Source organism: Carcharodon carcharias, chromosome 6 (genome assembly GCF_017639515.1).
Source record: "Carcharodon carcharias isolate sCarCar2 chromosome 6, sCarCar2.pri, whole genome shotgun sequence".
Classification (NCBI taxonomy): Eukaryota; Metazoa; Chordata; class Chondrichthyes; order Lamniformes; family Lamnidae; genus Carcharodon; species Carcharodon carcharias.
Window position 1 is genome coordinate 153,902,720 of NC_054472.1, and position 15,393 is coordinate 153,918,112.

General features: G+C 42.1%; 1 protein-coding gene across 4 annotated transcripts in view; it reads left to right on the plus strand.

Annotated features, from left to right (window-relative positions):
• The window catches only part of LOC121278926 (DNA topoisomerase 1-like), a 141,930-nt gene that overhangs the window by 69,186 nt on the left and 57,351 nt on the right, over positions 1 to 15,393 (plus strand). For all 4 annotated transcript variants that reach the window (XM_041189482.1, XM_041189483.1, XM_041189484.1 and 1 more), the window contains one exon: positions 11 to 74. In XM_041189482.1, the coding sequence (XP_041045416.1) occupies positions 11 to 74 (64 nt within the window). The remainder of the gene's footprint in view (positions 1 to 10; positions 75 to 15,393) is intronic.

The following is a 15,393-nucleotide window of genomic DNA, read 5'->3' on the forward strand; positions in this document are numbered from 1 at the left end:
TTACTTTTAGTTCAAATGACAAACTCAAGAAGCCAAAACTGGAGGAAACTGAAGAGGATGATGAGATACCTCAGGTATGCCTTCATTGGTTTCTATTTGTTACCAACCACACTACTATAATTTGCGAAAAAATGAAATTTAACATTAGTCTGATTTCTAATCCTCGCATGTATTAGCAACAAAATACCATGATTAGCCAACAGCACCAACATTATTATATTATGCAGCTGCTGGGATCGTAAAGATCAACTAGGTGGACTGTTTTGTCCAATAATTCCTATGTTAAAATAAGGTTTATTGGCTAAAAATCACCACATGGTGTGTGTGACCTACAATAATAGGTCTTTGTTGAAGTAACTGATCCTAACTTGTGTTGCATTTGGATTGCTATTATTAGCCTCCAGTAGAGAACAAGCATAGAATCATACAATGACGCAGGATAGAAGAAGGCTTTAGCCCATAGTGCCTGTGCTGGATCTTTTGTAGAGCTAACCAATTAATCCCACTTCCCCACCTCCCTTCAAATATTTGTCCAATTGTCTTTTGAAAGTTACTATTAAGTCTGCCTGCATCACCCTTTCAGGGATGGCATTCTAGATCACCATACTAACTGATTGTATATTTAAAAAATATTCCCCATGCCACTTCTGGTTCTTTTATCAAATCACTTGGTTACTGCCAAGCAGAAAAGTTTCTCTGTTATTCTATCAAAACTATCCATACTCTTGAACACTACCTCTCAAATAAATATCAAATCTACCCTTAACCTTCTCTGCTATAAGAAGAACAACCACAGCCTCTAGGGACTCTCAACAGTTCCTCATCCTGGTACCATGCCACGAAATCGCTTCTGCACCCTCTCTAAGACCTTGACATCTTCCTTGAATTGAACTCAATATTTAAGCCTAATGAGTTTTCTGAAGGTTTAGCATAACCTCCTTGTTTTGAAACTCTTTCACAATTAATAATACTGTGGAACCTTTTTTTTTAAACTGCCTTCTCAACTTGTCCACTTTGAAAGATTTGTGCTCCTATATTCAGTTCTTTTAAAATTGTACAATTTAGTTTATATTGCCATTCCTCATTCTTCCTACTAAAATATATCCCTTCATACTTCTTTGCTTTTAAGGTTCATCTGCTATGTCTGCCTATTTTACCAGTCTGTTTTATGTCTTCATGAAGTATGTCACTATGATCATAAGAACACAAATAGGAGCAGGACTTGGCTATACTGCCCTTCAAGCCTGTTCTGTTATTTAATTCAATCATGTCTGATTCCCATTTCCCTTGATTCTCTTAGCTATCACAGCCTTTAACTCAATTGATAGTGCTCTGATAGATCTCTAAGTCAGATGATTGAGAATTCATGTCCCATTCTAGGACTTAATGTGCCAGCCCTGACTTGTGCTCAATGCTGTACTAAGGGAGCTGTACTGCTGGAGGTGCCATTAAACCAAGGTTTTATCTATCCTCTCAAGTGAAGATAAATGATCCCATTGCATAGTTTGAAGAAGAGCAGGGGAGCTATCCTCTTGTCCTGACCAGTATTCATTCCTTATTCAACATCACAAAAAGATGCCGATCTGGTCATTTTCACATTGCTGTTTGTGGGAGCTTGCTGTGTGCAAATTGACTGCCATATTTCCTACAGTGCAACAGTAACTACATTTCAAAACATACTTCATTGGCTGTAAAGTTCTTGGGATGCCCTGCAATTGTAAAAGTTGCTTTATAAATGCAACTCTTTCTTTTGAATGTACTCCATGTCTGAACATCCACTATTAAGTATAGAATTCCGAAGATTGACACCTTCCCAATGAAGGATTTTTTTCTCGGCTCAGTTCCAAATGGCCAACTCCTTGTGCTGAGATTGAGTAGTTCTAGATTCTGTCCAGCCTATAAATCTCTCCTTTCAAACTCTTGAGTCTTGTATGTTTCAATGACATCACCACCTTCCATTCTTCTAAACTCCAAATATAGGCCCATTCTACTTGATCTCTTAGAAGCACCCTGTCATTCAAGGCATCAAACTAGTGAACCTTAGTTGCATTGCCTCTGAGGCAAGTGTATCCTTCCTTGGGTATGGAGACCAAAACAATACACAGTACTCCAGGTGTGGTCCCACCAAAGCCTTGTACAATTGCAGCAGGAGTATACTTTTACACTAAATTCCATTCCAGCATACCATTTGCTGCCTCAATTGCTGTACCTGAATGTTAACCTTTCGTGTTTCATGAACAAGGACAACAAATCCCCCTGAACATCAACATTTAATAGCTTCCCACCGTTTTAAAATATTATTTTTCTGTTCTTCATACCAAAATGAATAATTTCACATTTTCTTACATTATACTCTATCTGCTACCTTCTTGACCACTCACTTAACCTGTCTGTATCCCTTTGCAGACTACTTGGATCCTCCTCACAATTTACGTTCCCACCTAGTTTTCTACCATCCACAAACTTACATTACACTCTGCCCCTTCATCTAAGTCACTAACATAGATTTTAAATAGCTGAGGGCCAGCAATGATCCTTGTAAAACCCTCCACCCCTGTCCCCTGTACTACCACTGCCGTAGTAGTATAGCCTGCCAACTTGTAAATTACCTATTTTATTTCTACTCTTTTCTGCATTTTAACCAATCCTCTATCCATGCTAGTATGTTATCCCAAATCGCATGAGCCAGTATCTTGTGTAATAATCTTCTGTCTGTTAGCTTATTGAAAGCCTTCCTCATTGTTTATTACATCTGAGTTTTGTAAATAACTTAGCATTCAGGGACCTGAACAACTGTCCTGCAATCCACACTGGAAAAGGCGAGTAGGTGGGTGTCTGTCAAAGGCTGGATTATAATAGCCTCTGAAACAAAATCTATAATCATTCACAGGATGTGAAGTGGTGGAGGTGGTGATCTGCTGCCTTGAACCGTGGAGCCTAAGTGGTGAAGATACTCGCAATGTTAGGTAGTGAGTTCCAAGATTTTGACCCAGTGATCGATTTAAAGAATGCTGATAATGTTGGAGGGAAACTGTGAGATGGTGTTCCCACGTGCTTGTTTCCCTTGTTCTTCTAGGTGGGTTGAAGGTTTGTGTTGTGCTGTTGAAGAAGCCTTGGTGCGGAGCATGTTTTAATTTAATCCATTCATGGGATGTGGGCATTGCTGGCTAGGTCACCATTTATTGCTCATCCCTAATTGTCCTTGAAAAGGTGTTGGTAAACTGCTGTAGTCGATATGGCATAGGTACACCCACAGTGCTGTTAGGGAAGGAATTCTAGGATTTTGATCCACCAGTGAAGGAATGACGATATATTTCCAAGTAAGGATGGTGAGTGGCTTGGAGGGAACCTTCTAGGTGGCAGTGTTCCCATGGTACATCCTGCAGCCATGTTCTGTTAGCGGTGGAGGGGTAATGGTTAAGATAGTGGATGGGGTGCCACTAATCAAAGCAAACTGTTTTGCGGAGCTCGAGAGTTGTTGGAACTGCACTAATCCAGTCAAGTGGAGAATATTCCATTACACTCCTGACTTGTGCCTTTTAAAGGGTGTGGAATGTTTTGGAAAGTCAGGAGGTGAGCTCTACTCTCTGTAGAATACCCAGCCTCTGACCTGCTTTTATAGCCACAGTATTTTATGTCACTGACCAGAAATGTGTCTGCAACAATGTGACATCCAGAATGTTGATTGAGATGGGGGATTTGGTGGTAATGGTGGTGGTTAGACTCTCTTGTTTCAGCTAGTCATTGCCTGGCACTAGTGTGGCATGAATCCTACATACCAGCCCAAGTCTGAATGTTGTCTAGGTCTTGCTATGTATCGCAATGGTTTATTATCTGAGGAATTGCAAATTGAAGTCAACACTGCAATCATTAATGAACATTCCCACTTCTAGCCATATGATGGAGGGAGGTAATTGATGATACAGGTGGTAGGGCCAAGGACACAGCCCTAGGATCTTTATGAATGAGTTTCTGGCCCTATCAGAACCCAAACTGAGGACCAGTGAGCATCTTTTTAGTGTAACAACTGCTCCATCACCTCTAATGGGCCTGCCTAATGGGCTGGGGGTGGATTAGGCCGTACCCAAGGACAGTGAATCCCCATTCAGTCTGACAGATTAGCTGTGAAGTATGATTCTGTGTTGCTTGATTAGCCTATTGGACAGATTTACCAACTTTGGCACTAACCCTCCCAAATGTTATTGGAATGGGCTTTGATAGTCAATGTGGCTGGATGTAGCTTTGTTCCCTCTGTATCCAGTCTATAGATGACCAGACCACTAGGCCTAAGATCTGACCCTTGGATGTCACTACATAATGAAAAGTCATTTATGTGTTGGATATTAAAAAAAACTACTCAAACCAGAGAAGAGATTGCGAAAATGACGTACTCAAAATAATTTTCAGAATGATTCTCTGCTTTTTCACAGCATGTATCTAACTGGTTTGCCCTTAGCTTATTCTTATAAAAATGTAATTTTGACTTTTAAAAGATATTGCAAAACAATTGATAACTCTTTACTTGGGTGCAAATTAAGAAGCTACACATAGTAATGTATCTTAAATGTAGGTTTAAGTGTATTGGCGCTAGCTTCTGCCTAGGGTTATTCACTGTTTTCTAGGGCCTTGAGTTTGAATCTGCACGAATAGGATCTTTTTTCCTTGGTGCCTTACCTAAAGGCCACCCTATACAGATTCTCAACTCAAATCCAAAGTATAAACTATCCAAATAAGTATGTCCCCTCAGAAATCATCTTTATAAATCTCTGGTTAGGACATTTACAGTATTGCATCCTGTTCTGGCCATCATTCTTTAGGAAGGATGTGAAGGTCCCTGAGTGGGTGCAAAAGAGATTTAACAGAATGGTTCCAGAAATATGGGATTTTAGCTACAAGGTTAAGTTCGAGAAGCTGGGGTTGTTTTCCTTGGAGCAAAGGAGATTGAGGGGAGGTTAGATACATGTGTCCAAAATTATGACAGCTTTAGATAAGTTATACAATGAAAAGCTGTTCCTTTTAATTGATGGCGCATTCACTAGGGGCACAGATTTAAGGTTTGTTGCTATGACAAGGGTGGCTGATGCAGGAAGTGGATATGTCTCACTGGGAGAGGGAGGACTCTTGAGTTTATAGTCATTTATGGCACAGGCAAGGTTTGTCAACCCATCAAATCAGTGCTGGCTCTTAAGAGCAATCCAGTCAGTCCATTCCCCTGCTATATCCCCTTAGCCCTGCAAGTTTATTTCTCCCTCATGCCCATCCAATTCATTATGAAAGCATTCATTGATTGTCATGGCTTCTGTGAGCCCACCTATCATTCTTATTCTGTGACCTCCAGCCCAGTCAAGTTTCTAACCAGGTCAATAATTTTCCTCTGTGCTTTAATTCCATGAGTTTCAACACTAGTTAACAGTCTCTTATGAAGGAACGTATCATATTAATCACATCCATAGGCATTTCCCTGTCCATTACTTGAGTCGCCTTTTCAAAAAGACAGAAAGCAGGCAACTAGAAGCCAGTTAGTCTAACATCTGTCACTGGGAAAACATTAGCATCTATTATTAAGGGAATAGTAGCTGGACATTTAGAAAATTATAATACAATCAAGCAGAGTCAACATTTTTTTGGAAGGGAAATAGTGTTTGACAAATTGGTTAGACTTATTTGAGGATGTAACAAGCATTGTTGATAAAGGGAACCAGCAGATGTAGTGTGTTTGTATTTGCAAAAGACATTTGACAAGGTGCCACATTAAATTTTACCACACGAGCTCATGGTTGTTGTGCATAATGTATTAGCATGGATAGAGGTTTGGCTAACTAACAGGGAATGGAGTCAGGAGAAATAGGTCATTTTCTGGTTGGCAAATTGTAACTAGTAGGGTGCCCCAGGGATCATTGTTGGGGCTTTAACTATTTACAGTCTACATTAATGACTTTGACTGTATTGTAGCCAAATTTGCTGATCATATAAAGTTATGTGGGAAGGTCAGTTGTGAGGAGGATTGGAGGAGGCTGCAAAGGGTATGGATAGGTTAAATGAGTGGACAAAAAATTGGCAGATGGAGTATAATGTGGGAAAATGTAAGGTTGTCTGCTTTGGCAGGAAGAATAGAAAAGCAGAATATTATTTAAATGGAGAGACTGCAGAAAGCTGTGGGAGAGGGAGATCTGGGTGTCCTCGTACTTGAATCTCAAAGTTAGCATGCTGGTACAGCAGGTCGTTAGGAAGGTGAATGGGATGGAGTATAAAAGTAGGGGAGTGGTCAGGGTATTGGTGAGACTGCATCTAGAGTACTGTGTATAGTTTTGGAGTCCTTAGTTCATTGGAAGCAGCTCAGAGAAAGTTCACTTGATGGATTCCTAGTATGAAGGGGTTGTCTTATGAAGAAAGGTTGAACCCAAACTTATTGGAGTTTAAAAGAATGAGAGATGATATTGAAGCATATAAGATCCTGAGGGGGCTTGACATGGTAGTTGCTTGTTTCCCCCACAACCCTTTTTGGTAGAGTCTAGAATACGGTGCATAGTTTCAAAATAAAGGGTCTCCCATTTTAGTCTGAGATGAGGAGTAATTTATTTTCTCAGATGGCCATTAAGCTTTGGAATTGTCCACTCCAGAAAGTGATGGAGGCTGGGTCATTAATATAGTCAATACTCATGTCAGACAGATTTTTGATCTACAAGGATTATGGGGGGCTGATGGGAAAGTGTCAGTAAGGCCACAATCTGATAAGCCTTGATCTTATCAAATGGTGGAGCAGGCTTGAAGGGTCAAATGGCCTACTTCTGCTCCTATTTCTTATGTTCTTGTGTAAAAAAAAAAGTCAATCGGGGTCATCAGGCAAGCCTTTGGAAGTATAATCCGTATTGGTGGTCTGTAATCAACCGAAAATATTCAAGGTGTTCAGTCACCTTGCTCTTAATTATAGATTCTAATAATTTCCTGACAACAGATGTTAAACTAACTGGTTTTTTAAAAAATCCCTGCCTTCCTTCTCTCACCCTTCTTAAATAGAGGAGTGGAATGCACACTTTTCCAATCCAAAGGAATGGCTCCTGAATCAAGAGAACTTTTTAAGGATAAAGTTAGGGCAATTGTAATGTCCTCCCTACTTCCTTGAAAACCCTGGGATTGAAATTTCCTCTGCTGCCTGCGCATGTTGCAGAAAAGGAGGCAGGAACCAGCTGCCCTCACACGTGGAACAGAAGCTGTTCGCAGTTCTGCTATTCGCAACTACTTTAAGCCCATCTCTGGATTTAACTGACAGATGAGGGGGGTCACCTTAGTTCTATAAATCATATAAGACCTCACCCACCCCTACACCTTAAGCTTGATGATGAATAGTTAGAGGTTATAGAGATTATACATTCTGTACTGGTACTGAAAGGAAACACATTGGGGCAAGAAATGGGTGAGGCATTTACAGTTTGGGTTTTGAATTTGAATTTTGCTGTTGTGGTTTGATGCCAATATTTGAAATTGGTTTTGAGATAACATGAATAGAATTTGAGCGAATTGATGAATTAGAAATGTGTCTGTATCTTTATAAAATAATTTTGGTGGGAGAGGGAGAATGGATAGCTTTCTTGCGCAGTGAACAGAAATCATCAAGAAAAGGACATGATATCAGATGGACATGAATATCTTGTTGCAGAAACCTCTTGTCTTCTAGATGGCTGCAGCTCATCTGGATAATTCCATGATAGGCTCATTCCCTCTGCGACAGCCTGATCCAATGCGTAATCACTACTTCCCCTTCTCACAGCACCTTTCCATGCAAGTACAGGGGATGCAACACCTGCCCTTACTCCTCTTTCCTTATAACCAAAGGCCCCAACCCCTTTTTTGCCAGGTGAAACAGTGAATTATGTGTACTCCTTTGTTACAGAATTGGTTAAGCAACAGGAAACAGAGGCTAGCAGTTATTGGAGTTAAAAGCAAAATACTGCGGATGATAGAAATCCGAAACAAAAACAAAAATAGCTAGAAAAACTCAGCAGGTCTGACAGCCTCTGTGGAGAAGAATACAGATTTAACGTTTCGAGTCTTTCATCACAAGAGTCATACGGACTTGAAACGTTAACTCTGTCTTCCTCTCCACAGAGGCTGTCAGACCTGCTGAGCTTTTCCAGCTATTTTTGTAATGGAGTTCCCTGGGGTCAGTGTTGGGACCCTTGCTTTTCATGATTATGACCTAGACCTTGGTGTACAGCGTACATTTCAGTGTTTGCGGATTGTACAAAACTTGGAAGCATTGTGAGCTATGAGGACGATAGTGTAGATCTTCAAAGGGACGTAGACAAGTTAGTGAAATGGGCAAACAAGTGGCAGATGAAATTCAATGCAGAGAAGCATGAGGTGGTTTATTTTGGTAGGAAGGACATGAAGAGACAATATAAGATAAAGGGTACAACCCTAAAGGGATGGAGAAGCAGAGGGTCCTGGGTGTATATGTACATAAATCATTGTAGTTGGCAGGACAGGTTGAGATCTGTTAATAAGCTTTATTGTTAGGGGCTTAGAGTACAAGAGCAAGGAGGTTGAGTTGAATTTGTATAAATCACTAGTTCAGCTTCAACTGAATTATCTCACCTAGTTCTGGGCACTGCATTTTAGGAAGGATGTGAAGGCGTTAGAGAGGATGCAGAGAAGATTCAGGAGAATGATTCCAGAGATGAGGAACTTCAGTTATGAAGATAGATTGGAGAAGTTAGGATTGTTTCCCTTAGAGAAAAGAAGGTTGAGAAGAGATTTGATAGAGGCATTCACAATCATAAGAGGTCTGGATAGAGTTGATGGGGAGAAACTGTTCCTACTCATGAAAGGATTAAGAATGAGGGGCACAGATTTAAGTAATTAGTAAAAGCAAAATCAAAGTGAAGGAGAAACAATTTTTCACAGGGAGTGGTTAGGGTTTGGAATGCACTGCCCTGAGTATGGTGGATGCTGGTTCAACTGAAGCATTTAAAAGGGAGTTAGACTGTTGTTTGAAGAAGGATGCAGGGTTATGGAGAAGGCAGGGGTATGATACTAGGTGAGTTGCTCATTCAGAGAGCTGGTGCAGACATGATGGGTCAAATAGTTGTCACCTGCGCCATAACAATTCTGTGATTCTGGGAAGATGAAGTCACTCAGTACATCATGCTCAAGATCTTAGTCTGGTGAAATAATAGAACTTCGCTTGACAAATGAGCCACCTGAGGCTTTCTTTTAAAATTGCAATGTTACATTCTGACACTTCTGGTAGATCGAATTGGAATGAAAAGATACTCAGCTGTGCCTTGGGGTGTAGGGTTAGCTTTAATCTCTCAGGATCCATCCAGAGGCTTCTTCCTTCCCTTCTTGGAAGGAAGCACCTGATTTTGCTCAACACCTAACCTGTTTGTTTTTATTTATTTTTTCTTATTAATGGGCATCATTGGAAAGACCAGCATTTATTGCCCATCCCTAATTGTCTTCATTGAGACAACTTTGAGTGGCTGCTAGGTCACTTTAGAGAGTAGTTTAGTGTCTATCGCATTAGTTTGGAACTGGAGTGTCATATAGCCCAGACCAGAAAAAGATGAGTTAATGTCCTTTCGGGAGGATATCCTTGAAACAGCTGGTTTTTTTAAAATGACAATTCAACAACTTCTTCATGGTCATTTTTCTGATACCAGCTTTTCCAGATATTTTCAAATTGAATTCAAATTTTAGCATTTATACTCTTGTCATCTACATAAGAACATAAGAAATAGGAGCAGGAGGAGAACATTCGGCTGCTCAATCCTGCCCCACCATTCAATAAGACCATGGCTGATCTGACCCAGGCCTCAACTCCTTTCGTGCCAGCTCCTCATAGAACCTCAACTCCCCGATATTTCAATAATCTATCTACCTCCTCTTTAATCATTGGATCGTTAGCCCAGGCCTCTGGATTACTAGTCCAATTACACAACCACTACACTGCTCGATCCAAATATAGAGTGAGACATGAGAAGATTGAGATTTTAGGTGAAGAAATTTATAGGCCAGAATTTTATGTCCAGGGTGCGCATCCGAACTGAACGGATGAGAAATAACACAAGATGACATCAAGTGAGCATCCCAACTTCATCACGCACTCGCGCAATATTTTGCTCTTCGGGCGCATGTGGCAGTCAGAAGTGCACCCGCTGACAATTAAGCAGGCAATTAAGCTCATTAACCATGCAATTAACAGCGATTTTATTTTTTAGGAAGTCTGTCCACATTTGCGGTTGGTGGTTGGGCCATTCTCTCAGGCGGCATTCACGTTTTTGCTCAAACCTCAATCCAGGGCAGGATGAAACCTCCATAGGGAAATAAAATAAAAAGAGATATCTGGGGGCTAGTTCTTTTTTGAGGTATGCTTTCAGGTGCCTGATTATGCAGAATTTTTGTTGTTTCCTTTCTGCAGTTCCCTGGGGCAGCCGTCTGCCTTCAGGGAGCTCATTAGAAGCACTCACCCATACCCTCAGGTCAGTGCCAGCCCTCTTCCTGGCCCCACCCTGGCAGTGCTGAGCATTTCTCAGCATGCGTTTCATGCTGACTGGCAGATAATTGGCCGATTGCGGCCAGTGGCCCATTTTCCATCTTAGAACGGGCCAGCACATCATGCGCGTCAGACGAATGAAAAATTCAGGCCATAGGGTTGGGGATATTGGATTGGATTTTCTTCGAGGCCATCAGGAGAATTGTGTCTGGAGCCTGGAAATACCAGTAGTGGACCCTTGAGGGAGATTTTGGAGATGGTAACCCATGAGGAGTCTGCCTCCAAGAACCATATCCAATCAAGAACAGCAGAAGAGCAAATCGGAGATCCGAGGCTTTGGGCAGCCGATAGCCCCACTGGGAGGTGTGGACACTGACTATGTGCCTGTGCAGGTAGGTAGCAGAGGGTGCTTCAAGATGGAAAGTTTAAAAATAAAATATGGTCAATGCCAAGCCAGAGCTCCAACTTCATGTGATGACCTGCAGCTGCAGCTCTTGCTCTCTAGCAATCACAGGAGCAGGGTGGATTAAATGAGGCATTGTTTTCTCCCTGGGCTGTTGCCAGAGTTGTCATTTCCATCCATCCAATGGGCTTCAGGCTCGGCGGAGTAGACAATATGACATCTGGTAAGTTCCAGACAATGTTTGAAGAGTGCCCTCAATAATCATTTGAATTGGCTATCCACTACTAATGGGTGGATAGTCATCATCCCTTGGGAAGCAGTGCCTCTCAAAGTAGGTTGGAGATGGGAACGTGCTGATAGAGTACTAGTAATCCAGAGGCCCAGCTAACGCTCTGGGGATATGGGTTCGAATCCCACCATGGCAACTGGTGGAATTTAAACTTCAATGAATAAACCTGAAATTAAAAGCTGGTCTTGTTAATAGTGACCATAAATCCATTGTCAATTGTTATGAAAACCCATCTGGTTCACTGATGTCCTTCAGGGATGGAAATCTGCTGTCCTTACCTGACCTATGTGACTCCAGACCCATAGCAATGTGGCTACAATTGCCAGGATAAACTGCCATTTCAGGCCAAGACACAGGCATTAGCCAGAGGAGTCCCCTCTTACCACTAACTACAAGAGCTACTGACACTGCCAAGGGCTGACACCACTGACAGCAGCCTCCATTTCTTCCCCAGGCCTCCGTCTTACTCGGTTTCAAATTCTCGTACACAACCATCAGTTAGAGAGCAAACCCAGTTAATCCTATAATGTTGTGCTTAGTTTAAAGAGTCAGATTCATTAACCCATTGGTCTTGAATATTCCACCTCATTTTAGATGCAATCTTAGGAATTTACATCTTCTCAGACAGCTGAGTTTTTGAAGTACAGAAAGTGGTGAGCTTTGCAATGCATAGCTGTTGATCGTTTACCTTTGAAAACTGGGCTTTTAATCCAGCCTAGACAGAATGACTTGGAGAATCTATAGCCTTTGTTCCTTGTAGGACTGGACTTGCATTGGAAGACTGTCATTAATTGGCAATTTAATTCCATTGGTCGGTGTGAGAAATAGAAAATGTCACCTGCAGAAAACTCATCAAAGAGAAGCAGAAGGAGATTGGCTTTACACTGTGCATGGAGTGGAGAGCTTGGCCCTCTGTATTGGGTAGTGCTGAATCTCAGTCAACTCCACTTTCAATAAAGTTGAGAACCCCTTTCAACCCTGCTGTCCATCCTGGCAATGAACTCCATGGAACAGCAAGGTCTAGCTGCTAATGGCCAGATAGACATGGAGGCTGGTCACTGAGAAGGACCTGCTGGAGGATATGCCCTGGAAAAAGATCCAGCAAAACATATTCACTGCTACATTTTCTAAATTTAGGCTACTTATCTTGCTGGTAAATTGTCTCAAATGCCAGAAAGGGGAGGAGGAAGAACAACAGTGGGGCGAGGATAGGTCCATCTTGGCCAACAGTGTACCTTGGAACTGGTTCCAAGTAATTTTTAAAAATAAATAAATTTAGTTAACTTTTCCAATGGTGGCTAATGTCTAGGCTGTAACAATATCCATAAAAACCTAAGCACAGCCAGTCTAACCATCTGGATATCCTCATTTCCCCTTTGGGCCCTATATCTGATTTTGGGCTCCTCCTCATTCTCGACAATTGACCAATCCTTTATCTTAATTAGCCACTTTGAATACTTATAATATGGCCTGACTTGAACTCTTCTTGGATGCTCTTCAAACTCCCTTGGGACCCAAAATATTGGTCACTGAAATTAGATTTTATTATGCCCAAATGAATATAGCAAGATATAGCTTGTATTTGATGCCTAGCTCATTACAGTGACATCTGCAGGAAGGAGCAGTTCCATGCATTAAAACAGTTGCTCTATTCTAAGCCAGTGAATTTGAATCTGTTTGGGAAGCTAAACCAGAGCCACTGTGTACATGGAATGTGTTCATCATTAGGGTTTCTTTCCCTTTTAATATGACGGTACGGAAGGACACGGAATTGTTGCTTTCACATCAAAGTCTTGTTGCATTAATAGGGCAAACAATTTTCGATGACTCTTGGAAACTGGGATTTTTTTTGCTGTTTGAGACTTCAATGCGAAATGATAGCATTTGGATAACAAGTCGCATGAGGTGTGAAATATGCTATAGGATGTTACATTGAGCTTGCAGGACAGAAACAGGCCATTTGGCTCAACTGCTCCATGTCATTGTTCACGCTTCACACAATGTATTTCATCTAACCCTGCCAGCATATCCTTCTATTCATCTCTCCGTCATGAATCATGATCTGGAATGCAGTTCCTGAAAGGGTGGCAGAAGCAGATGCAATAACCTCTTAAAAGGGGATTGTATAAATATTTGGAAGGGATAAATTCTACAGAACTATGGCGAAAGAACAGGGGTGTGTGACTAATTAGATTGTTCAATGAAAGGGCTTACACAGGCATAATGGGTTGAATGACTGCCTTCTGTCCTGTAACATATGCCAGGATAGTGAGTAGTATTTTTAAATTTTTGTAAAGCATTTTCCTATGTAGCAAAATAGAATTTTGTGGAGGTGATGGGGCACTTGGCTGCTGGCTGGAGACCATCAGGACCTCAGTGTCTCCTCTCTTCACAAAGGCCCACCACATTTGTGCCCCTGAGGCACTTACAGACTAACAGCGGGCCTTCCCATGGGCTCAAGGATCCCAGAGGCAGAAATCCTGTCTCTGAGAGCTGCTGGCTAATCTGAGGCCGACAGCTGTTCTGTACTCAGTGCCACTGGGAAGACGCTGGTTGCAGCCGGTACAACACCCACCAAAGGCCTAGGATCGAGGAACCAAAGCACAGGAGAGCGATGGCGGGTCATGAAGGGGGCCAGCAGGCCTCCCCCCCACCCCATCTGCCTGAGAGCCCAAAAGCAAACACGTCAGGACAAGCACCCTGCTCACCAGTGGGTTAATGCCAGTGGAGGCAGGATGTGGTCGTTAAGTGGGCATTAATTGGTTGGCAGCAGGGTGGGATGGTTTTTCACAGGCCTTCCTGCCATGGGCTTAATTGGTGTGCAAACAGGAAGGTGGTGGGGTCTGCACCTGCCACCCTCCTGTCCGATTAATTTCTCCCCTGCCCCCCTCAACCCTGCCACCAAACACGCAAGGGGGGAGGATGCAAGGTTGAAGATTAAATAAGCCTCTAATGAGTTTTGTAAACCAACTGCCAATCTATTAGTTTGTTTGAAAAGAAAAGGACAATGATTTTTATAGCAAATCATTTGATTTTTTAAGAGTTCATTGATTTGTTAGAAACGGTGGGTTGACTTGTCGTTGAGAGTCCCAAAAGTAGTATAGTTAATCCCTGCTGGTGCTGTCATTCTGCCCTGAGATGAATTCCACCAGAATATTATCTTGAAGTGAATTTCAAAATAAGATTGAATGTATCAAACAGCTATTTTTTTGGAATCCATTGTTAAACAACTGGGGTAGTTTGGCCAAATGAGATCATTTTGCCACAGAGATAAAAACAAAAAACCGCGGATGCTGGAAATCCAAAACTAAAACAGAATTACCTGGAAAAACTCAGCAGATCTGGCAGCATCGGCGGAGAAGAAGAGTTGACGTTTTGAGTCCTCATGACCCTTCCACAGAACTGAGTGAATATAAGGAGAGGGGTGAAATATAAGCTGGTTTAAGGTGGGGAGGTGGTGGTGGTGTGGTTGTAGGGACAAGCAAGCAGATAATCAAAAGATGTCACAGACAAAAGAACACAGAGGTGTTGAAGGTGGTGATATTATCTAAACGTATGTGCTAACTAAGAATGGATGGTAGGGCACTCAAGGTACAGCTCTAGTGGGGGTGGGGTGGAAAGACTAGCAGGGCATAAAAAATTTAAAAATAATGGAAATAGGTGGGAAAAGAAAAATCTATATAAATTATTGGAAAAAACAAAAGGAAGGGGGAAGAAACAGAAAGGGGGTGGGGATGGAGGAGGGAGTTCAAGATCTAAAGTTGTTGAATTCAATATTCAGTCCGGAAGGCTGTAAAGTGCCTAGTCGGAAGATGAGGTGCTGTTCCTCCAGTTTGCGTTGGGCTTCACTGGAACAATGCAGCAAGCCAAGAACAGACATGTGGGCAAGAGAGCAGGGTGGAGTGTTAAAATGGCAAGCGACAGGGAGGTTTGGGTCTTTCTTGTGGACAGACCGCAAGTGTTCTGCAAAGTGATCGCCCAGTTTATGTTTGGTCTCTCCAATGTAGAGGAAACTGCATTGGGAGCAACAAATGCAGTAGACTAAGTTGGGGGAAATGCAAGTGAAATGCTGCTTCACTTGAAAGGAATGTTTGGACCCTTGGAAGGTGAGGAGAGAGGAAGTGAAGGGGCAGGTGTTGCATCTTTTGCGTGGGCATGGGGAGGAGTAGAGGATCATGGAGGAGTGGACCAGGGTGTCCCGGAGGG